This window comes from Crocodylus porosus, unplaced genomic scaffold, assembly GCF_001723895.1.
Source record: "Crocodylus porosus isolate Cpor-Errol unplaced genomic scaffold, CroPor_comp1, whole genome shotgun sequence".
NCBI lineage: Eukaryota > Metazoa > Chordata > Crocodylia > Crocodylidae > Crocodylus > Crocodylus porosus.
In genome coordinates, this window is record NW_017728886.1 from 59,983,086 (window position 1) to 60,009,735 (window position 26,650).

The 26,650-nt window shown below is 36.1% G+C and overlaps 1 protein-coding gene across 1 annotated transcript in view; it reads right to left on the reverse strand.

Moving 5' to 3' along the window:
- Positions 1-26,650, reverse strand: part of SKAP2 (src kinase associated phosphoprotein 2) — a 164,789-nt gene that overhangs the window by 101,295 nt on the left and 36,844 nt on the right. Inside the window, exon 4 of the mRNA XM_019535020.1 lies at positions 22,088-22,195. Coding sequence (XP_019390565.1) covers positions 22,088-22,195 — 108 coding nt within the window. The remainder of the gene's footprint in view (positions 1-22,087; positions 22,196-26,650) is intronic.

The following is a 26,650-nucleotide window of genomic DNA, read 5'->3' on the forward strand; positions in this document are numbered from 1 at the left end:
ATGGAAGTCAGGGTGCTGCTTCAAGATCCACAGAAGAAGAGCACTTTAAGACAATTAAATGATTTCCCTGCAGGCAATGTCTTTTCAATCTCAGCTAATGACATCATTTAAGGAGGATGGTCCATTTAACTGAAAGGATCTTTTACAAGGCAGACAGACAGAAGGCAATCCGGGAATGTTTGCAAGGACTTCCCATATTTCAGAATTATAATGGTGAAATGCCTACATCAAAATCTTAAATTCAAACATTAATCAACAAAATGAAAGAGTAATTTTATAAGAAAAATGTAATAAAACTCATTTTAAGAAGTTCTCTCTCCATTATTTTTTCTTAAAAGGAACCAATTCCTTCCTAATGGTAATTAGGCTGATTTGAAGTAATGAGGGTAACTGAGTTGGCTTGGTTTTAGGCTGCTGTCTCTGAAGTTAAGCCAAATCACTTCTATTACCTACAACTTCAAGAGCAACTCTCGTGCGCCTCCCCTACCACTTTATGTAAATTAGCCATGAATATCTGTATGGTAAGCATGTTTAGTGCTAACTCCATGGTCATTATTATTACTGCTCTTAGGATCTAATAGCTGGGTTCAAACAGCACCTGCCACCTTTAAAAACACAAAAAACCCATATAATGTGAACTAAGAAGAATTTGGTTCTACCCTTACTTATTTTCAGCATCCCACTACACAGAGTAATGTACTACTAAAGCATCATGTTAGAATATATCTTAGGGCTTGGCTATCCCTTGAGTCTTCTAAACTATGCATCCCTTACATTCAAGGGCACAGAATCTGGCACTTAAAACGCTGAGGTAATGGGACATGCTCATTGCCCATATTTTTGAAGTTGTATGTTCTTACCAAATCAAGACATGAATATTTATTACACAAACTACAAACTGAATGCTTTAGATAATTTCACTAATTTAAACAGAGAGAACTAACTTCTGTCCTATTCAGATTGCATTTCAAAACCATGAAAGTTCTCCGTACATTAGGATGACATTTTAGCCACATACAGACATTATATGCATTTCTATTGGAAGAATCACCACTTTCCCAGTAAAAGATAAGGGCATGAAATAATTAATTTAATTCCTCCCAGAGGAAAAACACCCTTACTGGGAAGATGAAGATCGCCCTTGCAAGAGTTTTGCTTGCTAAAATGGATGCTTCTGCTCAACCTCAACTCCTCTGAGATTAGGAGTCAAATGACAGCTTCCCTAAGGGACTCCAGTCTGAGAAAGGTAGGGGAAGCATTTTCCTCAACTTGAGCTGCCACTGCCCTCCCCTTCCCCCCAGCTTTCCAGAGACCAGGGACACCCTGATCTGGAGAAGGCATGGGAGGCATTTCCTTGCTGCACCCTTCCCTCCTTCAGGTTCAAAAGGGGAGGGAGCAGTGGGGCAATATTCCTGCACTTCCCTCAACTGGAATCACTCTGGCCTGGGGAAGGCATGAGAAGCAGGGGAGAGAGGGTCTGCAACTTGTACTGATCTCTCCCCGAGGGGGAAAAAAATTCTCAGAAATTTCCACAGCTAGAAATTAATGCCTGTCCATATCCTTTTAAAATAAAATATGTAGTTTTACCATTCATTTAAAATAGTGAAAAAGATTTAAGTATTAGAAAGGGTAGGATGTAGCATGGTGCTCTGAACACAAGGGAGAGCTCAGAAATAGTTCTAATCATTGTTTTTACGCAGTCCCCTTTTGCAGCTTTAAACAAATTACAGCCTCATCTTCTCTTTTCATCAAATAGAGAAGACAGACATTTTTAGCTCCAGAAGTTAAATATTACCTATTGGTTATTTCAGCTTTAGCACTTCAGGACGTGAAATGGGAAATACTAGCAACTTTAGAAATATTACTGTGAAGGAACTTTTTTTTTTTTAAAACTCAGAAAAGGTATATCAAACTTTCTATATAGGAATTTATATCACAGTCCATATACCTTAAAAGATTACATAGTTTAGAGTATTTTGTATTACCCTTGCTCCATTCCTTTCCCAGCTAATTAGAAAGTAAGGGGGAAATAATGGCAAGTCTAATTCAAATTAGATTTTTCTCCTGCATTTTTTCCTGAAATCCAACTCTTCTGGTTATTCTAATCTGAAGAAAGATGCTGCCATGACAGACCAACTGCTGGAAAAGTTCAGCGTCTTTTGCCTATTAGTCTCACCCTAAGGGCTGACCATTTTATTTTTCTTAGGCAAGTCACTCAACTTCTTACCTATCTATGAAATGAAAATAGTTCTTCCTTTCTATGCGTTTATTTGGACGAAACTATTTAGAGAAGGAACATCTCTTACTTTGCATATGTAACTTAATACATATACAAAGATAAAGCAAGCAGTTTTATTAAAAAGATATTTAATACTCATTTGCAGCTCTCCAACAGCAATTTTCATAGCAATAAGAAGAGATAGTTGTTAGGAGTGGCTCAGAATCTCTAAGCCTGCTAAAACTTGCATTAAATATATTATATTTTTCATCTAAAATAAGTATGGTAAATACATATATATACACACATACAAGAATTACTGTAAAAAGAAGACTGGAAGCTTGCTTTTCACATTAGAAATATATTGCGGGATACAAAAATTACATACATCACTGCTCAACTCAATCTTACTTAATTAACAGCATTTAATAAGGTGGTTAATCAGCAAATAAACCATATTTAAGGTATTTCCCATGCAAGTCAGGAAAATATATTATTAAAAGATAACTTGGGGGGGGTGACTGTGGTCATGCTATGTTTATGAGATGAACAGTAACAACAGGAAAGCTATATTTAACTTGGACTTGTGAAACATGAGATCACATGAAATTGAGCATTTTTTACACACACACACACACACACACAGAACAGAACAGAACCAAACAAAATGTTAAGACAAAAGTCTAACATCCTAATGAATTTCCAAGGAAAAATGCTTGTTCTGACAATAGGAAAAATGGTGGTGCCATCTGAAAAAGTTACAAAGGTGTTAACCATAGTCAGAATCAGCCTTTTAAACAGCCTTAGAACTATTTAAAAATAAAAGTGACAAAAGAAAGGCAACAACTTCGGAATGGATGAAAAATTGTAAAAGGACTATCACCTTGAATGCTTAGCCAAAAGCAAACAACCTATGTACTTGTCTACATGACAAAACAAAAATAATCATATTAGTTATAACATCATCATTATTAGTGGTGGTGTACATGAAGACATTTATTTTGAAATAAGAATGCCTTGTATGGATTTAATTTTAGCTCGTAAATAAGAGTACAAAAACTAAAGCATCAGTTTGCCTTAGCGTACATTGGTTTTAACATATTAGTGGAAACAACAATGGCATCGGAAACAGATGTACAAGTATCTTTGGACAGCTCAGAGAAGACAACTGTTACTGTCCTTGCCACTAAGTGGCACCTTGGAAGGGACAAGAACAAGCAAAACCTAAACTCGTGTAACTTATACTAGTAGTTTTAGCCTAACTTCTTCAGAGGTATTTCTCCACTAAATTGTTCATAGTTACTATTGTTCAGGTGTTTGTGTCATCTGTCCACAACTTTTTTTACCCTACTGTAACTGTTTTGTTTGTCCACAACTTCAGTTTCAAAGACTTTTTTTTTTTAACCAAGTATTGAAATTGAATAATTTTACATTTATTTAAAAGTAATCTGCCTCACTAGGTATGCCTTTGTACAGTATTTTATCTATTCATGTATTCATTTTGCTCGAGTTCTTCTTTCCAATTGTCTGCTTTTTTAAATTTTTTATTCTGGACAACCTTAATTGGAACTGCCTGACTTTCTTTAAAAAATTGAATGCAAAACTTAAGGCAGGCCAAGGAAGAAAAGAAGAACCAATCTAGAACTTCAGACTTAACTAGTCCAGGGCCTTTTCCAAAATGTTGTATGCAAAGAGCTACTTAGTACTGTCATAATATAGTATGATTCACTGCACCTACCATTAAAAGAGATTATTTCTTGAAAAGACACTGCTATTTTCAAAGAACAAAAGCAATTAATGGGGGGAAGCTAATCTTAGTGTACGAACATGACAAGGGAATTCAAAGCAGCTCTACTCATTCTTTACTGTGAAAGTTGCATTTGCTAAATTAGGGCTTAAAGACAGAGAGCTGTGGGTTCTTGGTAACTCTTTGGATCAGAGTGATCTGCTTGAACATGCCCTGGGAACACAGATAAGGTGCATCAATTTCTCCTCCTTAAGGTATGAGTAACTATTTACCTAAAATGAATAAAAAATTCCTGCAGATTCTATACTATAGAAAGAACAAAATAAAAAGCAGATGATATAATATGGCAATGAGCTAATTACAAGTACAGCATGTGCCTATTAATTAGCACGTTACCACATTAGTAGTGTTAGCGTGACAGTTGTATTGAATTCTCCATACACAAATACACACCCGTTTTTGTATATCTTGAGTCATAACAGTTTCTTGGAAAAAAAATTATGCACATTTTGTGCACAGACTCCATAGACATGATGCAAGAGGTCCTTCTACCATAAACATTAAATAATATAAATAAAAAACCTTCAAAATGCATAGGTTTGTAAGGCAATACACAGAACAAATTGTTACCTAATCTCCCAATGGTTGTTAATGAAACTGAAAGCCTAATTAACAAGATCAGGGGATTAACCCTAGTATCCTGGCCTTTCTCCAATTTGGATAATTGCATCCATCTATGCAATTAGATTAGATAGTCTTTATATCTTGTTCTCAAACCACTCTATACTGTTTACAATACACTGTAAATGCTATTATATTCCACCCCAGACATGGCTGCATTTTCATGATATACATAATATAATGATCTCTTTATATTTCAATTTATCTGTAAAAGCACTTCAGTGCTTGCAAAATTGTGTGGGGAAAAAAAAGATCAAGAAAGTAATTCACCCTGCATATAGAGCTGAAAATATACAGCAGTGTATTCCACATAAGTGCATCCTAACTGATACCTAGGTGTATGTACATACGTTAGCCATCTAAGTGTAAACAGTTCTTTGTGATTCAGCAGTATAATGAGTAAGCACTTTACCACAACACAGAACCTTCTTGAAATTATGCTAAAGCAAGCACCTTTCTGAGTGTGTCCATACTAGCAAACTACTTACAAAGCACTTAGCACACAGCAACAATATAGCAAACTATTGTACCATTTAGCAAAATGAAGGCAAACTCACTCCATTTTCCCTGTCAATCCCCACATCGTCCCGATAAGCAAGAAGTGACCCTTTCTACTTTCAATTTCTTGCCTCTAAACTTCTTTATTCAAGAGCATCATATGACGTGTATATTCTTCTAGTACACTAATCATTTTCCTTTCACACCAAAGATGTTTTTAAAAATATAAAAGTTTAGAATCAACATTTTTTGAGATTGGTTAAAAATCCTAAATTAAAAATGGGAAAAAATTGTTTTGGTGGGTTTAATATTGATTTCAGGGGGATATCTGGGATGTATTATTGCCTCACCATATATCATCACTCAAGCTCTTCCCCCTTCCTCTTTTGGCTCTGGGTTGCCACTGAAGTGGCTATTAGTAAGTTAATACAAGGATGTTTATATTAGCCAGGTTAATATACCCCATGGTCCTTTCACTGTAAAATGATAATATGATTGTGCCCATTCTATATCTGTTAATGCACATACTTGCTTAAATTCTCCCTAAGTCCCAAAATGTGCGATTTTAAAAATTTGTAAAATCCATGTCAATATATCCTCTATTATCTTTAGTTATAACAAGGTAATAGCCTGCTTTCATTTAGACACATGTGAAAATAGACAACTACTTCAGTTTTGCACAAATAATAGCACTGTAATTGATTAATTTAGATTTCTATTGTTCCTGTGAATACTTTCAGCAGTTAATCTTGAATGACAAAAATATCCCAGATAAATTACTTTTAAATATGATTTAAAGGACGCATAAGTGCTTTTTATATTGATTGTTCACATTTTAGCATAACATTTAAGTTACTGTATTACAATACTAAGTACAACATTGCAGCAGCCAAATCAGGAATGTTTCCGACATGACATAGAAGAATGATGTTTTGGTGGTGGTGAAGTGAGAAAAGCCATAAAGTCATTTAAAAAAAAAAAGTTTGCTTTTTCTTGTCCAGGCCACCAAGACCATAAAACTTAGACGATCTTCTTCCCAAATTGTCTTTTTTCCTTTTTTGTACTTAACTAATGAGGTTATAAATACCTTTGTCTTCCACTGACCAGACACATTATTTCTATAGAATCACTTCCTGTAGGAATTCATATGTTGAAAATTCTACACACACATTTTATTAGGATCCCAAATACTGATGCTCCTCTATTATTGATAAAAAGGCTCAAATGAAAAATGCTGGTACTCATCATCCTTTAGATAAACTGAACTATTGTGATAACGCTCTTAATTAGAAAATGGTAATATACATATCAGACTGTCCATTTCATATTACAGTAGAAAAAGATCATTTCCACTAAGTGGACTTAAAAAAGAAGCCAATACACACTAATGATCAAGCAACTATAGTGTATTTGTCCCATAAGCACGTGTATTTGTCAATACATTAACTGGATAGCTGAGGATATGCATCACGCACTATTAAAAAGTACCTACTATAAGTTTACAAAAGACAGACATAAAATTGGTTGTAGCTTCTTCTGCATAGCAAAGATCTCTTTTGTCTGTCAATCAACAATAAAGTATTATTCTACCATCACAAAAGGCAAACCTTTGGAGGCAGTATAGTTCTGTGTGTTGTGCAAATGTGCAGTTGCTAAGAAGCAAATATGCCTCTCTTCTAATCAAATAGCCCAGCTCAGCAATGCTGCTGGCTTGGGGCAAGAAGCAAATTCCACCAGCCACAAACTTAGAAACAGTCTTGAATTATTTGTTGCTGACCGCTGGCTGAACCCTGTCCTGATGAGCACCATCACCATTAGCCACTTCTCAGTGTATTCCATCAACCAATGGCAATAGCAGCATGCTACAGCTCAGGCTACAAGAAATTGATCAAACAGGGTAATGAGACTATTTCTTCATGGAGGTTATTTTAAATGAATATAAATATTTTCTTTCTACATAATTTGCCAGAAAGGGTCACTGAACTCCCTGTGATTCTAAAGAAAAATGTTGTAGTATCCCTTTTATATATCTGAGTATAGGATACAGGCAACAAACAATTCTGGGCATTTTTGATGTAGTGTAAATCTTAATGAGGTGGCATCCTAGACAACTGATTAGCGCCAACATTTTATCTACAGGTTTAGTTACAGTGGAAAAGTAGATCAGATATAATACTAGATTTAGTCATTTAAAATCTTTCATGGGAGTTTTTTTTTTTTTTTTTTTTTTTTTTAAAGAAAAACAGCCTAAGAATTTATGGCTTTAGTTTAAAAACCATAAATAACAACATAAGCCTTTTTATAAAATTTTAATATTTATTCCTATTGTAAACAGTTCTGTAAATATTTTTCTTCCAGCATAAAGTGTGTTAATTCTTACGGTCTTCATCTGTAATAATTTTCATGAACATGATTTCGATTCATAAATATGCTGTAACTGCTCTTCTCCAAAAGACTCAAAAAAGACTTCTGGTTTAACCTGAGGAAATGGCAACAGAAACATGGTATATTCCTTCCTTTAGCCCAATGCAAGATGTCTGCTCTGGTAGAGAGAATTATTATTTCAGGTATAATATTAAATAATGTACACTTGCACAAACAATTTAAGAAGCAACTGAAGAAATAAAAAGAGAGTGCATTAAAGACGGTCATTCTTATTCTGAAAGTTACTAGCAGTGCTAGCAGGCTGATTCTAAAAAAGCACACAAAACAGGGCACCAAAATAAATAATTTAGGCTTCCACTAGAGAGGAGAATAACTCATTTCTCTGAAATAGCATTTCATTGAAGTGCTTTGTATCTAAAGGAACAATCTGAGTTCTGTATAAGTTTACGCTACTCTTTTCTCCAAAAAGGAGTTTACTTGCCATACAAAGACTAACATGATAAACTAGACATTTCACTTTCATAAACACATTTCCTATGAGGTTAATTTTTACTCTGCTAGGAATAAAGCTTTGAATCATTTTTCAGTACCATAAAACTATAAGAGTTAAACTGTGCGTCTGCTAGTCAAATATAATACTACATTTGAAGTCAAAGAATTTTCATGAAACTTTCTGAAACATAGTAAAAAAAGTTCAACAATAAAAACAGAAGGCACAACAAATGTTTCTTCTTAGTAATTTTCCCTGTTAAAATATAATTTCCCTAACATTATCTTCCTAACTGTTTAATGCTATCTATAAATTTGTATGACTGTAGAATGTACTCAGTAGTATAAGTAACCAAGTAATAAGTAACTAAGATGTGTATGTTCAGTTAAGGTGCCTATTTACAGAAACCTCTTCTCCTAAAAAGAAGAAAAGCTAGTAAAACTGCTGTCTTTTGATAACAAGGTATTATTATTGCCTGGTTATCCCCTCAAAATTACAGAAGCCTGTTACACCTGTTTTAGACATCTTAAAGATTATGGAAGAATTTCTGAAAAACATGGAACTATTAAATAACTCAAACCACCATCAAAAGCCAGACAACACATTTAACTGAAGATTTATAAAGATTTCTGAGAGGATGAGTGAGCAGGCTACATAAAGGTAATTTTACAGGCTGCAGAAAAGGAAATGCACAAATGAACAGTATTTTTATCTCAAACAAGCTCTGCATTAAATCCTATGTGTAAAAAAGAGCATAAAAAGGTACATAAAATTACCAATAAAAACCAATACTCGGTTAAGAGAAAATTAGTATCTGGTAGCAGAATACATCTCATCAACTGTCTAGCATTTAACAAGATCAGTGGCAACAGCAAAGAAGCCAATACAACATCTAATGCCAAGGAGCCAGATGGCACTGCTGGAAAAATTAAAGCTACAGATTGGCAGCTTGATCCTGTGATTACTGCCCAAGGGAAGAGGAAGAGAAAAAATAAGGGATAGTTCAGTGAGATTAAATAAATCAATTATCACCAGCTTACTACAGTATTTTCATAACATTTTAGTAACACGCTTTAAAATGTGAAGGAAGTCAAGGAAAACACTGGAAGATTCAAACCATTTTGGAGAAATAAAATAATACTCCTTATGGAAAAGTAATGACCATTCTCCTCCCCATCTACATGATGCAGAACGTAGTAGATATCTCCATATGAAAAACTGTAATGATATGGCTGTTAACATTTATTTACAGAAAGCTAAATTCCTTTACTTAGACTTAAAATCCAAAAAAAACAGGTAGATGGAAATATACGAAATAAACATTGGATTTTAAAGCTCTGCGTCATATTATGCAAATATCTAGTTCTAACAGTACCATAAGAAACTAGTATTTATAAATTCTAGATTCTATGAATACATGTACACAAGTTATAGCAAGTGATATACTTACATGCACATTTAAACTGCATATTTTATGCATGTGCACGCATGCATGCATGCGCACAAATTTTATAAAGTTCTTTTTTCTATAAGGTTATACAGAAGGGTTATACTAAATGGAAGTATACAACACAATAACTATAGAACACTTACTATATTTTCAAAACATTGCAAACAGCACTGAGCTAAAACAGAGGTTAATAAATTTTTAGAATACTTTTATTTCTTTAAGCCTATTATGCCAAACATTAATGTTCTCTAAAATTTAGTTTTAGAATTAATGGACAATACAGTCCATTAAAACAACTGGAAAAGTCTTTCTATTTCTGATCTGTAAAAAGGCAAGCTTCTATGCAAACCCTAACAATTTAGCTATTTTTCCTCCAATGAGCACAAAAATTCAAGTAGGAATTCCTAACCCACTGATCAGTGAATAAAAAGTGATGTCACAAGTTTCACTAGATTTTATTTTTAAACATTTGCAGGGGCAATATTTTGCTTAACTGAAGTTAACAGCAGCAGTTCCACTGACTCCTTTCCCATTTCATTGTAATAGATATTAATTTCCTTGACTTGTGCTTAAAAAGACAGAGAAACTTATTTATGATGCACAAGAAAAAGGTGCTGTTTTGGGCAAGATAATGATCTACCCATTTCACGGATATCTCCATCATACTTTCTCCTTTGTTTTCTTCATGTATTTGGTCCCTTTCCTCCCCCCCCCCACCCAATGTACATCTTCTTCCGCTATTATACACCTGGCTATGCTATATTCTGCCCCAATGCTCTTATTCCGCATCTTGCTTCCCCTTCCTATCTTGCCTCTCTCACTTACACAAATACCCCATCTTGCTTTTTAGATGGAGGAGTAGATCAGCAAGATGACATTCAAAAGGTATACAGAAATTATAGCACAACAGAATAAAATTAATCATGGTTCATAACCATATAATATCATAAATGTTCTAAACATTGACTTTGTAATTGCATGCACACACATGGAAGTTCAAAACTTTTATTCTCAGGTAAACAACATTTCCTATTACAATTACATCATCTAGAAATACTAGGCTGCAGGCATCAGGTAGAAAACAGTAGGCGAGTTCTTTAATTTCGCCATTTTTCCATGTTTAAACTTCTCCCTGAAAAAGGCTGTACATAAAAAATATTTCAAACAGAAGGATGGGTAAGGTTAGAAGATACTCCCTTCTTTGCCATGGTACCTGGTTGTTCAAAAACCCAAGGCACTTCCTCCTGCCAATGTCGATGTAAAACCCTAGCGTTTCCAAATGATGTCATTTCAGGAAGGTAGATTAAAGTCCTCAATGTGGTATTATAGCAAGCTATTGTGATAATGGAGAACTGAACCTGACCAAAATGACAAAATAAATAAATAGGATTAGCTTACTTAATGTTTATTACATGATTTTAAAACTTGGGAAAAAGTGGTTTCACAAGCCATTCAGTACCTGGATGACTCTTCCAGCTGTAAGTCAGTTGACGGACATCTACAGGGAATACCATTCAATAGGAAGTCAGTAAGCAAGTAATGCCCAGTGACAAACTCCTAAGGAAACTGGGCATTCTGATACACATTTATAAACATAAAATGTTATATCTTATACAAGTAGAGATGAAAAAGACTTTTCTTTTCCATTCAGTGAAAATATTCAAGAGCTCAGAAATTTCCTGTTCTGCATCAGGATCCAATTAGTATGCACTGCACGCACACATGCACAGACTAGCTCAGAGCCCTGTAGCATTTTTTTGACAATAAAACTTTTGCTGAAAAATTATGAATTATAGAATCATAGATGCTAGGATCGGAAGGGACCTCAACAGATAGAGTCCGATGCCCTGCCTGGGCAGGGAAGTGCTGGGGTCAAATGACCCCAGCCAGATGCCTATCCAGCCTTCTCTTAAAGACTCCCAAGGTAGGAGAGAGCACCACCTCCCGTGGAAGCCCATGCCAAGTTTTGGCCACTTTTACCATGAAGTTTTTCCTGATGTCTAGCCTGAATCTGCTCTCTGTCAGTTTGTGACCACTGTTCCTTGTTACCCCAAGAGGTGCCCTGGTGAATTGTTTTAGATCTCTTCTTCCCTCCCTTATGGCTAATTACGTTGTTTATCATGTGAGTATTATGTAATTTCTTGAAATTCTATTTGTACTCCCTTTGTGAGACCTCAGATGGGGTCCTTTTTAAATCTGTTTGATATTGCCTGTTTTCTAACAAAATGTTACAAAAAAAATAAATAAATAAAAAGCCTAAGTCCAAAAGCCCAAGGCTGAACCGATTCAATCTTTACAAGTTACTCTAAGCCAGGGGTTTTCAACCATTTTTACTAAGTGTATCCCTGGCAGCCAAATGAGGAACAGCAGTGGCACAGAGTAGTGGGTGGCAGCAGCAACCACATGAGAGCTTCCCCCTCACGTGTGGCTGGCCAGAGGGGTGCTGCTGCCCTCCCACCCAGCCCTGCTCCTGGGAGGCAGCAATGCAGGGTGGTGGGTAACGGTGCTCTGCTCTCACCTGCCCGCATGTACCCCCCCGGGTCTTGCAAGCCCTGGTCTAAGGTGTTCTGATTAAACTAATAATCAAGGGAACAGACATTCACTTATGATTCTGGAAATGCAGCCACATGCCTGCAGTGGCTCAGACCAGAAGCCAGAGGATGCTACAGCATGCCTCCCTGCTCAGCCGGAGCAGACAGCTTCAAGCCAAAGCTACCCACCCCCACCCTGGGAGGGGGACACAGTTAACTTGAATCTGGAGGGAAACTGGGACAGAAGTTCAATAAATCAAATAACCTAAATCAGTTAAGTCTGATACAACATCTATCTAGGATTATCTTAAACTAGTTTCAGCCATTATGAAAGCAGTTTAATATGCATTGAACTTCTGTTGTTTTACAGATTTGAACTGGTTTCTGACCACTTATACCGGTTTCTGTATACTTTCTGTCCCTTACCTACGGGCATCCAAACTGGTTACCTATACAAAGGGAGGGTGGTACAGGATGGGGGGGGGATGGACAGGGAGGGGCAGAAGTTCATTTCACTTTCCTTTAATAAACCCCCTTGTATCAGTATTCTTCCATTCAAATTCTGCCCCAAAACTCAGAATGTAAATGCTATCACCAGCTCATTATTAAAAAAGAAATACATTAACATCCTCAAATCAGATCTTTGTGTCCAAATCCAATAAAAAGGCCCGTGCTGTCCTTCACTTAACACCAAATATATTGCTGACTTGAAGAAACAAAAATATCATAAGGAAAGCTGTTTTAACATATTTCTCATCTAAGCATAAGCAAGTCCTGGAATCTTCAGGGGACCTTGTTCTCGCATCTTTTCTTAGACAAAATTTAAAACATCTATCATGAAAATATTTAGAGGACAGAACTGATTTTGTACCTAAATAAAGTTAATTATTGATTCAGCAGACATCAAGAAACGGCAAATTTTGCTTCTCCACGACCCCAAAACATCCAGAAGAGCAGAAAGACATTGAACCAGTTCATAAAAAGGAAAGGTATTAGATTATACTCAAACCCAGGGTGACAGGGGAGATCGTAGCAGTGCTGTGTCACTGAACAGAACTAATATGATCTCCACTTGATTCCAGGATGAAAGCAGTTCAGAGCAAAGTGCAAACTGACATGCCATAACTGCTTCGGGGGAGGTGCAGGGGGGAAGGGAAGTAATAAAGAAATCAAAGTATAAAAATTAATTCCATTACAGAGAGCCTTAATAAGATCCTAAACTCATAACTAGTATAGCTTTCATAAACCACTAAAAAACTTAATATTAATTAAGTGAAAAAAAGACTTGTCTAGTTCTTTTTATTTAATTTATTATCCAAATAAAAACTGAACGGGGAAAACATGATAATAGGATGTTAAACAGTAGTACAATGCTAGAGGTGCACCAGTACATCAGTCCTATATCGGACTGGCACCAATATAAAGAAAATTTTCTGTACCAGAAATTGGTTCAATGTGCCCAATAATTTGTCTGGTAAATACCCATGTGTGCACGCAGTCACAGCACAACATGTAGGCAGTGAGGAGCAGAGCCAGCAGCTTGGAGAGCTGCCAGCAACTGCCAAGTCTGGTGTGGTGGGAGGGGATGTGGGAGGGAAGGGGAATGGGGGAGCAGACCAAGGACCCTGAGATGAGGGAGGGGTGGGATTATGGTTGGGGCTGGGGCTGCACAGCTGGGGTGGGGCAGGTGTGGCACAGAGCAACAGCTAAGCTGGAGAGTGTAGTGAGGGAAGGGGGGCCGGTCTTTCTGCTGCACATGGCTTGTCTGGTGCTCATTTGGTGGCTCCTGCCAAGCTCTTCCCAGTGGGGCAAGGCTGTGCTGGGAGGGGGGGAGGAAGGAGCTATGGCAAGTTTTGGGGTGGCTGCAGGCCCCCCACCCCGTAGCCCTCTCCCAGTGCCACCACCGCCAGCCCCACCCTGCCGGGAAGAGGTTAGCACAGCCACAGCCCAGCCCACCCCGGCCTGCCCTGCACAGATCTGAGGGCACCCCCCACTCTGCTCCCCATGTCCTCCCAGACTAGAGGTGGGAGCAGCCAGACAAGCATTGGACAAGCCATGCGCAGCAGCAGGAGCCACTCCCCCCTCCTTTCCCACACCCCCTCCCCAGACAAGCCGTGGCTCTGTCCCATGCCTGTCCCAGCCCTGGCCCTAGCCCGCAGCTGCAGCCCACTCCACACAGATCCAGGAGACACACATGCCCTCCCACGCCCCTATTGTCAAGAAGCTATTATAAAATGAAAAAGGGCCAAACAAATTGGAAAAATATGGATAATGGATGGAGATGCTGAGGGAATCTGGGTGACTGATCAAGTGAAATAATCAGCAAAAATCCCAGCATTACTTTTCCCATGGAAGGTGATGGGGGAGCAAATGCTGAAAACACATGGGAGATTAAAATTGATGATTTTTAAAAAGTGATAATTACAGGTTTAAATGTCAAAACCATCAAGTTGTAATACTGTTAGCCTAAATAACCATACTGTATCACTTCTGTAGCATGAAGGAGGGACAAAAGCTACAACAAGGAAGTAAGACTCCTTTGCTGTATATTCTTAATTAGATTGTACGGTCCTCATGGTGGAGACTATATATGCCAAATACTTAGTATTAGGACCCTGAGCCATTACCATTTTATAAGTGAGTCTGCCCCAAAAAAGTCAAAGTAATGTGCGATGACTTTTTACTAGTTGGCTTAATAAAACACATGTATCCATGAAAATGACAGTCTAAGATAGTGGTTCCTAACGTTTTTACACAAGGCACACTCCCCTCAGTAGACTCATGGCATCCCTTGGAAAAATGCCAGTTTTTAGGTTTCATAGATTGTATGACTATGGACAAGTAAGAGTAATTCTTCTGTTCAAAGACATTCTTGACACCATGGATGCACCAATTTGAAATCTCTGGATGCATCTTGGGAATTGTGTCGGTGTTTGCACACCTGACAGTGTCAAAACTCATTTGGCACCTTGTTGCACCTTTAAAAGGATCTCATGGCACCTTGGTTGAGAATCACTACTCAAAAAGGAAACAATTTATATAACACAGCTTTGGAGTTTTAAATTGGATCATTTACTTAAACTTGAAATCTCCCTCTCAGTCTTTATTCAAATGTTTCCATTATTTAACATCAAAATGAAAAATCTTTAACCTATTCATAAGTTTAGTAAGGTGCAGTAAATGTTCCTTAAGAATCAATGTCCTGACTCTATTGAAGCCAAAGGAATTGTCCCAAAGATTTGACTGAGACCAAGATTTCACCTCTTTTCTTGTTTCATAGTTAGAAATATGTTCCTTCTGCTTGAAGTAGCTGTGCTTAAAAGAAAAAAAAATACAAATAAAATAGATTTAAAAAAAACGTAAAATAGATTTTAAAAAACATTTTATTAACTCTGATTTAATTTTTTCCTTCTCCAATGGTTCTCCTGGTACTTTGATCCAATACATTCACTGTTACCAATAATGTAGAAGTGGTTCTTACACGGTCGTTCTAACTAGAAATTCTACAGCATTTAAAAAAGTAGGATGTCATCTTAAGGTTTGATTGTATTAGTTTAGCCAGAATTTTCCTCATGTAAGTAGGAAACATGCCGCCACACAAGTCACGACAGGATATATTTACAATAACTTCCTGCCTATGTCAGGATACCAGACTTGATGATCTTATAGGTCCCTTCTGGTCCTTCGAATCTATCATTTCTTTAACATATCTTTCCAAGAGGATGTTGTTTTTAGTTGGAATTCACATTTCTAAATTTCTTTTAAACACTTTGCACCTCTTTACCTTGTGTGCTTTCCATTCCATTTTACCAGTTTATGAAAGGATTATTTTCACATGTCTTAAACAGTCCTTTCTAGGAAAAATTCTAGGACCTTTGTTACTGTCTGTAAATGTATCAGCTTAACTAATTCCTTAGTGATACAGATCTCCAAGGCCCTCAACATTGCACAGCAGGATGCATCCAACTCAACTGTTATTTAAGTCAATGGAAGCCTTGAATTAACGTTCTTCTATTTAATTAGTGTATTGCTCTCAAATGATTTTTAGAATCATAGGGTGCTGAAACTAATCTCTCTGATGGTTTTGCAAGTCTTTACATCTGAGGAGTTGTGAAAGAAAAAAAAAAAAATCAGCATGGCATTATATATAGCAAGAGTATAATCTTTTCTCCAAGTACAGCAGCAATTGCACACATTGCAAAACTGTCTAATAAAAAATGCAAGCATATAAATGCCATGGTTTAGTAATATCACTCATACACATCATAGGCAAGGAACTCTAAAGAACTGTATTATGTTTTAGCCAGAATTCTAATAGTGGCCATCATCTCTCAAACTAAAAGTGAAGATAAAGAGATGTCCCTTCCCACAACTAAGAGGAGAAGAGAAGGAAACTTCTTTAAATGTATTTTTCCCATCTGACAAAACTACAGAAATGGTGTTGTGGTCATTCCCTCTTATTCTGCACACAAAACATTAGGGCACCTTTTCCCAACCCAGTTTATACATACCCCTTGGAGGAAAACCTCTCCTGGAGAAAATAAGCAAGGGGTAGGTTGTCCACAGCAGATTCCCCTGCAACTGAAGCAGGAAGTAAAGAGGAGGCACTTGCACATACATAAAAACACCCTCCTCTCACTTAAGGAAAGTAAGCCTAACAAGCCCAGCTCGTCTGCCTTTGCCTTAATGAACTGTGATCCTTTTGAATTGAGCCCAATCAGCCTGAACATTTAAATAGGAATAGAGGATAAGAAAATATTTTAATTTGTTTTCTTGGTAGATGCATTAATCTGAGAATGAAAGTTCCACGCTCCTTAGCTCCAGACAGTCATTCTGCCTCCACTACGGCAAACCCAGTCAATTAGAACAACTTTGTAAACTCCCAATTCTTCCCCTCTCCAGGAAAACAGGTCATCACCTCAACACCAGTGATCAAAACAGTGGTCAAAAAATTTTTTCTCTTTGGGGAGGGACGGAAGAAAGAAACAAACCCCATGAAGTTATTTTTCCTTCTTCAGCCCTGTTAAACAAATTATTAGTTTTATTTAATTATAACTGTGTGATCTAGAGCAGCATCCCATCTAATAGGGGATATTATTGAAAGAAAAGGAAAATACTTAAAGTACACTGCAAAGCAAAGAAAAAGATCTTGTATGGATTTGAATTCCATCTTCCACTGTGATGGTACTCAAATTTTCTTGATCCAAAAAAAAGTCACATCAGCTACACTATAGGAAAAAGTGAAACTGTTAGCTTTTAGATCAGACCCCACCTTTCAAAATGAAAGTATAAAAAAATCCAAGTGCATCATTTTTCATTATTATTTTCACAAAAAATACAGTGCGATTAAGTAAAGAAAAATTATAACCCAAAGAAAATCTCCCAAATCAGGAGAAGGAAAGGAGGGAAATAAGTAGGGTAGACTTTTAAAGTGCAAGCTTTATAATTTTTATGCTTAGTATATAGTGGAGGGAAGAGAACACTGGTTTTTCCCACAAAAATATAAAAGCAAACAGTATAGAGTAGTCAACTGTACCCATTTCTAAGACTGTTAGAAGCTAGTTTATTCTAAAGCTAAGCCTTCACAAACCATCAGCAATGACATTTCTTATTCTGAACCTCCCCTCCTTCCCCCCCCCACCTCAAATTGCCTTTTTCTAAGACAGGACTACTCCACTATTTAAAAGACTCGTCAATTAAAATGTTATATTTTATTCATGTTTACATTCAAATACTATGACTGTGAGGAGCATATAAACACCAAGACATATTTTCTTTATTTTGTGAATCTCGTGTACTTAAAACAACATTTAAAGGAGAACTCTTTAGATCTCTTTTTAAAGCTAGTATTTCAGACTAAATATTTATTGAGATCAGATTCACACTTCTTAGTGCTATGAAGCCAAATGTAGATTTGTCTGCTTCCAGGTTTGAAAATATATCAATCATTTTTGTGCTCCCTTGGCAGTAATATCAGGTAGGCCAAGCATTATAGCCCTCTTTCAGGTACAAATAAATTAAATGTCGTAGAAGAATATTCAGTTCTCGTGAATTTTGCAAGCAGGTTATCATGTACTGAAATTAAGAATTCCACAAGGGCACTGAAGGCTCTTAAACTAAGTTTATAACTTAATCTTCTATAATTTTTGTACGGACTTCTATTTATTTCATGTTTCATTGTTTTATACTTTTTCAAAAGAACTATCCTCCTGATGTCTTCCTTCCTTCCTTTCCTTTTAAAGAAGGTAATATAAAATTGAATGTTCTTTTTAGTATCCCAGTCTATGGAAAAAGTATTTTCTGTAAATGAATGCACTTGTTTTTCTCCCTCCCTTTAAAACATTACATTCTAAAGATGATAACAACTTAGAAGCATAGTACGCTGCACTTGAAGTAGTTTAACATGTTTTGTTTTTCCAGTATGACCAAATTAGAGGTATTTTCCCACCATTTACAGTTTTCAAAATACAGCTGGCCAGGGAGTGAAAAAAATTATAAGATGCAACTTTTTTAGACAACATACTGGGAGAAAACCTGTCACTTAAAGTTACAAGAAACCTAGTCATCAATAAGTGAAAAAATACCCCTCTCAAAAATCAATTATCTTGAGTCTTTTGTATAGAGAAGTGGTACACCTTTCAGGCAACTGGTATTAATGAGCAGACATGACTATAGAATCTCCATCTGTTTTTCTGACAAAGCTGTGACTACTCCTCCAGTCTCTCATTGAAATTCCATTAATCTGGCGCACGAAGGTCCAATGCGAAAATCAAAACTCCATCTAACCTTTTATCAGCTCACAATAACCTACAAGTGAACTCTGCCTGTTAGCATACAGCAAGTTATGATTTTGCTATCAATCAGGCCATTAGCCAATAAAAAAAATCAAGTTAGGAACACTGCCTGGCAGGGCTGTGTTGTTTCGTTTGTTTTGGTTTGGAGGATTCTTCTCTTCTATTTTTTTTAACCTGATTTTTTTTTAAATCCTTTTCAGTTTCTATAGTGTCTGGATCTTGTAAGTCTATGTATTATTCTCCTTCCTTGTGATTTAATTGCTGCTAGCAATCAAGTCAAAGCATCACTGAAGTGTGCTTGAATTTCATTAAAAGATATAACTTATGCTACTTTCCTACAGTACCTAATAAACCATAAAGAAACCAAAACACATATGGCTTGAGGGAATAACTGGAAAATTAGGTGGCCATTTGGGAACTGAATGAACTTTTGAACCAGAGGAACAAAGAAAAAGAAATATTAAAAGGAAAGACAGACTTAGAATGCACACAGAGACGTGGGGATTTGACCTTTTCAGTACCTAGAAAATTACATTAGCATTATGAAAAATACATATCATGTTTAGAGTTTATAATCCATCAAAGTTTAGATACTTTGTTAGTGCCCACCATAAGGTAAAAGTCAAAAGGACAAAATAACAATCAGATTTGACAAAAGGCCTTTTGGTGACCTGTCCTAATTTAGTTATATCATACTTACTGTTAAATGGATTATCTTTCTTGTAATTAATACACCATTAGACAAAGGTCACATAAAAACAGGATTTTACAATGATTGCAATGCACATATGATTTCATCTCCACCATACAGATACAGTAATCCTTTACCTTCCATACTGTAGTTTCACAGGAAAAGTGAGAAGCCAGGCACTGATATTTCTGGAACTCATACAAAGCCTACACCTTCTTTTGTACCACTTAATCATATAAACTATTATGTATTACATAATCATTTAAGCACAGCAAATGAATGAATGCCCTTAAAGTAAAGAAGACTTCTAAATTCAGACATCCATAGTTAAAGAGCCTAAATGCATATTTCAGGCTTGACTTTGAAAATGGATATTGCACCTGCACAGACCACCAAATGAAGTAAAACGGTAGCAGCACAGAATCAAAATCTATCAATGTGGATCAAGTTTTAGGAGCATGACTTAGGCACAGAAGTATAAGCAGACTGATCTTTTTTTTTTTTTTTTAAATTATTGAGCATCCATATATGTCAATGAAAAAAGCAGGTACTCAGTGCCTCTGAACACCAGAGCATCTATTAGGTGTGTAAACATAAAACTTAGGAGCCTATACCTGGGTTCAAAGATTAAAATAAAAATTACACCAGGGATACATATTGACATTTGTCTATCCAAATGCACCTCTGCTTGCTTTCTTCCTTGGACAAAAATCAAAAGTTAGCTAATACTAAATAAGTGCACAGTAACCACTGGTACTGCTCAGTACCAGTGCCACATGGGTCATTTCCAACCCTATGGCGCAGTAGCAGCGGCATCACTGTTCGTAGCTCATCGCTACAGTGACAGTGTCTCATGTAGACACACCCAGGGATAATTAAAACTTCACTATTTGGTCAAAATAGGTAGGAACCACAATATGAAGGTTCACCATCTATTATACAAGTAGTATTTTTAGTCTGCATTGCATCTTATCACCCAGCAATGCTGTAAGGCATCTATAAACACCCAATCCAGTAATTACAACATACAAATAATTAACTTAGTCTGTTTTGTATGTGCAAATTGATATGTTACTTGATATATTTAGGCATTAGCATTGCACAGCAATTCATTATTCAGTCTTAACAACAAAACAGTTTTATTCTTAATACTGTACATCTTTGACAGAAAATGAAACAATATTTCTTCTAAATACCCATACAGTTTTGACATATCTTTCCGTAGTCACTTTCAGCTGAACATACTGTTAAGAAAATATCTTTTTGTGTTTTTATAATAACAATTATAAATAAATATAAAAATGATAAGTTTAATATGTTTGTACTTTGACAAACTATAGGTTTTAAAAACCGCAATGCCCCGTTCAGCTAGTAATTATATTACAAACTGAAAACAAAAAGGAGTTGAGTTGTGCTTTTTTTTTTAATCTGACATTTGCCAAAAGGCAGAACAAGCCCAATAGAAAGTATGTGATTATTACTGCTGCGCATTTCAGAGAATTCTGAATATATATAAAAAATTGTTATTTTGAATCAGTGGTTAGAAGGTTTATCACTTATGCATGTACTTGACTTATCCCTGTTCTGCAATAGACATAATTTTATACCTCATAAAAGCAATTTATGTTTCCAAAGGGAATAATCTGGATAACATAAAACATGGAGTGCTATGTTGCAGGAAGCATATTTTCATTCAGGAACTGTATTTTGAGACAAAGCTCCACAGTTTGATCATCATATCATGGCAGAAAACATCACTCACTTCTAAGTCTAACTTTGTGCGCCACAAATTAATATACATGGTTAATTTATTTCTACACACACTTAATTTATAATCGTATATTACCCATAGAAAGTTTTAATATATTATGTATACTATAACTGGGCCTAAAAATATGGACACTGTAATAAAAGCAAGCTTGCTAACAGCTGCAATATGCAACTATCCATATCTTCAACACAATAAAAATTATTATTGAATTTTTATGGATGTAGAACAAAACAGCCATACAGAGAAGAGGGGCTTTTTTTAAAATGGAAAGTCAATAAAGTTATAATTTATATAAAGAAAGTGTTCTGCATTAGACTATTTTAATGTGAGAAAGCAATGTAGGAATAATTAATTTAATATTTTATGAACCCATTCTGAATGGAGTTTGGAGGAAAATATCAATCAACTAAACTGTTTCATTATTTATAAGATAAATAATACAGCAAACCATTAAGGAGCACAATAAAATTAAGCAAGAATCTGATCATGCTGAATTAACAAACAATTTGTTGCTACAAATATTCACATTGTTTAGTCACTGATCTATCTTTAAAATGTATAACCAACAGACTAGATTATCCTATAAAAAATATGAGTGCAAACAAACAGTGTGCACTTATGACAGGTTCACTATGCTTTTAGTACCACTAGAGAGAGCTCTTCAGTTCCTTAAAGGTTCTTGGAAAGGTAAGAAAAACGTCCAGATGTCTGCTAATACTTATCTGTTTATCTGATTTCCAACAATGGCACACTAATCAAGAGGATCAGATTACATGGGTTTTTAGCAAACTGGTGAATCTAGTGCATTCTAAGATAAACAGTGTCACATACCATCAGAGGGTGCTTCATCTTCTTTATCATATCGGTCAGATGCTAGTGAGACACTATCAGGAGGTGAAGATAAAAGGCCTTCAGAATCGTCCTCGTCTTCCAGATCTCCTACAAGAGTCAAAGATACCAGGAGTTTAAAAACAGTTTCTTCAGCATCAAAAGGCATTTTCATCAGTATGAAAGAATGATTTCTAGCTATATTTTAAACAAATTCAGGGTTCTACTGCACTTTCTTTGACTTGATGGATTTCAGAGTATTAAAATATAAGCTGTATATGCCGATATTCCAAAGCTCCAGTCTAATTGGACAAGTGAACCTAATAATGTCACATTAATAAACCCACTGATGCACAACTGACGTCTCATCATTACGGGAATGGGATAGAGGGTAACACCAGCCCCAAACTGTGCATAGGAAGAAAAGGTAGATATCAAGAGCAGACAGTTGCGCATGGGGGGAGGAGGGGGGCAAGAGAGAGAGACTGACAGAAAAAGAGAAAGGGCGAGGGGGAGAGAGAGAGAGAGTTTTCAGCAGCAATGTTTGGACCTGTGAACACTTTCACTTGTTTCCTCCTTATACTTTGAAAAGTAGATCCTGATAGAAAAGATACATTTCTTGATCCGAAGAAGTATTGTTTTTCTTTTTCATGAAGTTAAAAACTGGAGTGGCACACTATGATACTAAAGTATGTGCAGAGTACCATAGTTTACTGGTGCAGCGCTGAAGCAGCCAAGGGCTCCAAAATCTCTCACAACACACTCAGTGGTGATGTAAACCTTTGTTTTATTATACAAAAAACTGACGCTTCTCCCCAAATTTGTACAGCATATTTTCTGACACGCGTCAAAAGAGGGGATTAACACACAAAAAGGAGAACTCAAAGTACTGCTCTCCTTTCAGAAACTAAATCCTGAAAAAAATACAAAGTTTTCTTGAAAGCTGAAGCTATTGAACTCACAACTGGATAGGTACAATTTATCCTAGTCTCCTTCTGGAGAACATGTTTTTATACTGTTGGACTACTCTTAAATGTTTCCTACTGAACGCATTAAACGACACCTGACATACCAGGTTCTCTTTTCGTATTTTTTGCTTTTCAGAAACTATATTGAAAGATAGGTCATGGATAATGAATCCCTTAAAAACTAAATCATGCCAAATGGACAGCTAAGATATTGACTCTGCAAAACCAAAGTATCAGAACAATAATCTGACCATGGATGGGTGCTTTGATACTTTCTTACCTATTTAATAATAGAAAATGGAAGCCATGTGTAATGAAAACCCCATGATTTTTAGCATATGGTAACATTTTCTTTGCAGCTTCAGTGATAAAGCTGAATTTCTACTTTTGTTTCCTTATGTTGCAGGATATTACAATAGTATTTTTTGATAAGTTCTCTTTCAAACCCCCATGTCATAAAGGCACTGATTAGCATCTGTGTTCAGATCCAGTTTGCATTTTTAACACAGTTCTCACAAAGATTGTTATAGTGAGTGGTGTTAATCTAACCAAAATATTTCAATTTAATCTTGCCCAAACTGATCCCAAGCAAACTTTTCTGTCAGCTGCTGAATCCTCAATTGTCCCACACACAGAAAAGCTGCGGAGTATGACCTTAAGCAGCATAGGTAAACAGAGCAATGTAAAACACCTGTGCCTAACATGGCAACACCTTTTCACACATATGCATATATAGATTAAACTAACTCCCTCCCATCTTAAAATGTCTTCTCGGTTTCACAACTTTGAAGTATGCAAGGATGGGACCAGACACGGAAGCATATCATGTAGCAAAAAATTCTACCTTTCACTCTCCCCACGTTAACAGCCTTCTACTAAGTAACAATATAGTAAAAGAACACCCATATGTACCAGTCCTTGGGACGCCAGCTAACAGGAAATATCCAAGCTAGTAGCAGACAGGCCTGCTCAAATACACCATCATTCATTAAGATGCCAGTATACATGTGCATATAATCCAAGACTTTAGATTTTCATAGAAAAGAAACAATGTATAGAGAGCATGTTCATCTACAAACAAGTGTTTCAGGGTATTAAAATAAATAAATAAAAAGAAGGAAGTATGAATTTGTGTTTGGGAAAAAAAAATACATACACACAGTATAAGATAAAATAAACAAACTTACATGGGGAAGGGTTTGTTTCACTAGAACTCTACCTCTCTCAGCTCATAGGCAATACTTTTCAGCTGCATGAGTTATTTAAAATGGCAGGTAATGAGCGATACTGTTGCACTTTTACATCATTTTAGTGCTTTCTGGATAGATCGACAGCTCAAATTTGGACAGGCCCTGTTTTAGCTTAGAACCTACTAAATATTCTCAAAGCATCCCAACAAAAATCCTTAAAAATCAAACATTTCTGTACATTCTCTAGATTTTCTATAGCTGAAACAACTACCAAATTTGTGGGTATGTAAATATATACATCTCTCTATCTCTATATAGTATCTGTCTGTTTTAAACCTAGAAAATCCCAGTTCAAAAGAAATGGGCACCCCTTAAAAGTTTCTTTGTCAAAGTGAATTGCTAGATGATTTCAAAATAAAAAATGTCTCTCCAAAAACTGAAAATATCCACACACTTTATTCACAGGGGAAAAAATCTGAACTCACAATGAAATCTTGCAGCCCTGTCTTGCATATGTTTTATATCTAGGCTTTAAAAAAACAGTATTTTTAATAAATATATAACACTAAGTATCTTATGGACACTAAAATAGAGGAGCGATTAAGCCAAGATCTTTTGTTTAAATTTTTGCTTTTTGCATTTAAAATAAAAATATGTTTAAGTTTATACTACAGGTGTAAATGCATAACTTGCACAGGTTTACCTAACCATTTTGGTACAAAGCTCAAAGAGTATTCTAGTGCTTACATAGAAAAGATTTCCATGATTCTTAAATTTACACATGATAACAATAAGAACAATGTCAGCTTTAACTCTCAGTTTCCTAGTTTTCTGATGTTTGAGGCATTTATAAAGCTATTCTCTACATAGCTAAAACTGATAGCCAGTTTAATTCACATCAGAGCATTTTGGGCCACACTAAACCCAGAGCTTACAGACAGCCAGTCTCAAATGTCCCACATTAAGTACCTGTGAATTACTCAAATTAAAAATGTGCCTCAGGAACAGCGGTGGATAATTTGACTTGCCATTTAAGCTTAGCTGTCCAATGCCTGTATTGATGCAAGTCATATCAGGGCCACATTAAACTGGTTGTCTGTTTTTGGCCTATATGAAAAGGAAATGTTGTTTCCTGAAGTTTTACACATCAAATATTCTACAATTCACATTCAATTAACTTCTGGTTAATTCTGGGGGCCTATTGTTCCTTCCTGTTGATGTGCATACATTGAGGGCACGGGGTGGGGAGGAGGGCAGCAGGGGACAGGATTTCTATATCATTGGTCAAAAAATAATCCCCGCCTTTTCCCCACTTTCCCTGTTGAGGTACTGCATTGCAGCATATATTCTACTGAGGATAACTGGAAAGGACTTCACTCAGAACTGTCAGTGTTACCCCTTAACCAGTCAGAGGAGTCAGTATTGAGCAATACAAATAATTTTCTCCCTTTTGCAGGTGCCAAGTGCCTACAAATATACCTGAAAAACATCAATAAATTAAAAAGAAAGCATTCAACATGCATTTATGTAATAGAAAACTGAAGTACAAAGCAACAATGGGCATCAGGTAAATGTATCCAATACAATTTGCAGGCATAATTGAAAGCATTACAGCCTAATCAGACATCTAAAAGCAAAGCATGCTCGAACAAAATGTCTGTAGACTCATTAGTTGGCAGCCATTCCATTACAATCACGCATAATGTCAGTAGTGTCTTGAACCTGTGCCAATGACAACAGCATAAATTTTGCATCTCATTTCTGTGGTCATAAAATTAATGATCAGTTTAAAAATACTTCTTTGTAAAAGTTATTGCACAAAGAAATGACATGAATGTGTCCCTGTTATGTAGTCATGAGGATAATTAAGGAGTTGATGCTCATTAATACGGTTTCTTGTTTCCCCAGAACAGCATTTGATTTATCCCAGAACTTAAAAAAAAGGTTTAATTAATGATACACAGTTAAGTTCCAAAAGGTAGATGATGTTCTTTGGTTTCTGCAGTTTAACTAACCACTAAGGTTCGACAGCAGATTCAATATTTTAAGTAGCCCACAATAAAGTGTACTGAACCTTTCCTTATTAAACACCATCTCTTCAATTACAGTATATTTATTGATGTACAAAACATCAAACACCAAGGGGTAAGTGTGCAGCATAATGAGTGGTGAATTGCATGCATACTCCTGTCACTGTTAACAGGGACTGCATTTGAATTCTCTGAACACTACACTAGAGGTTTCCAATAGGTTTAGTTGATATCAGCTGAGCATCATACAAATATTACTTAAAGGGATCAGGTTAAAAATCACAGACTGTTCTTTTTCACTATCCATTTTCCTCTGCAATACCCTGTTTATACTAATGAGCTTATAAACAAAGATAGCACTAACCACTAAATCTTTAG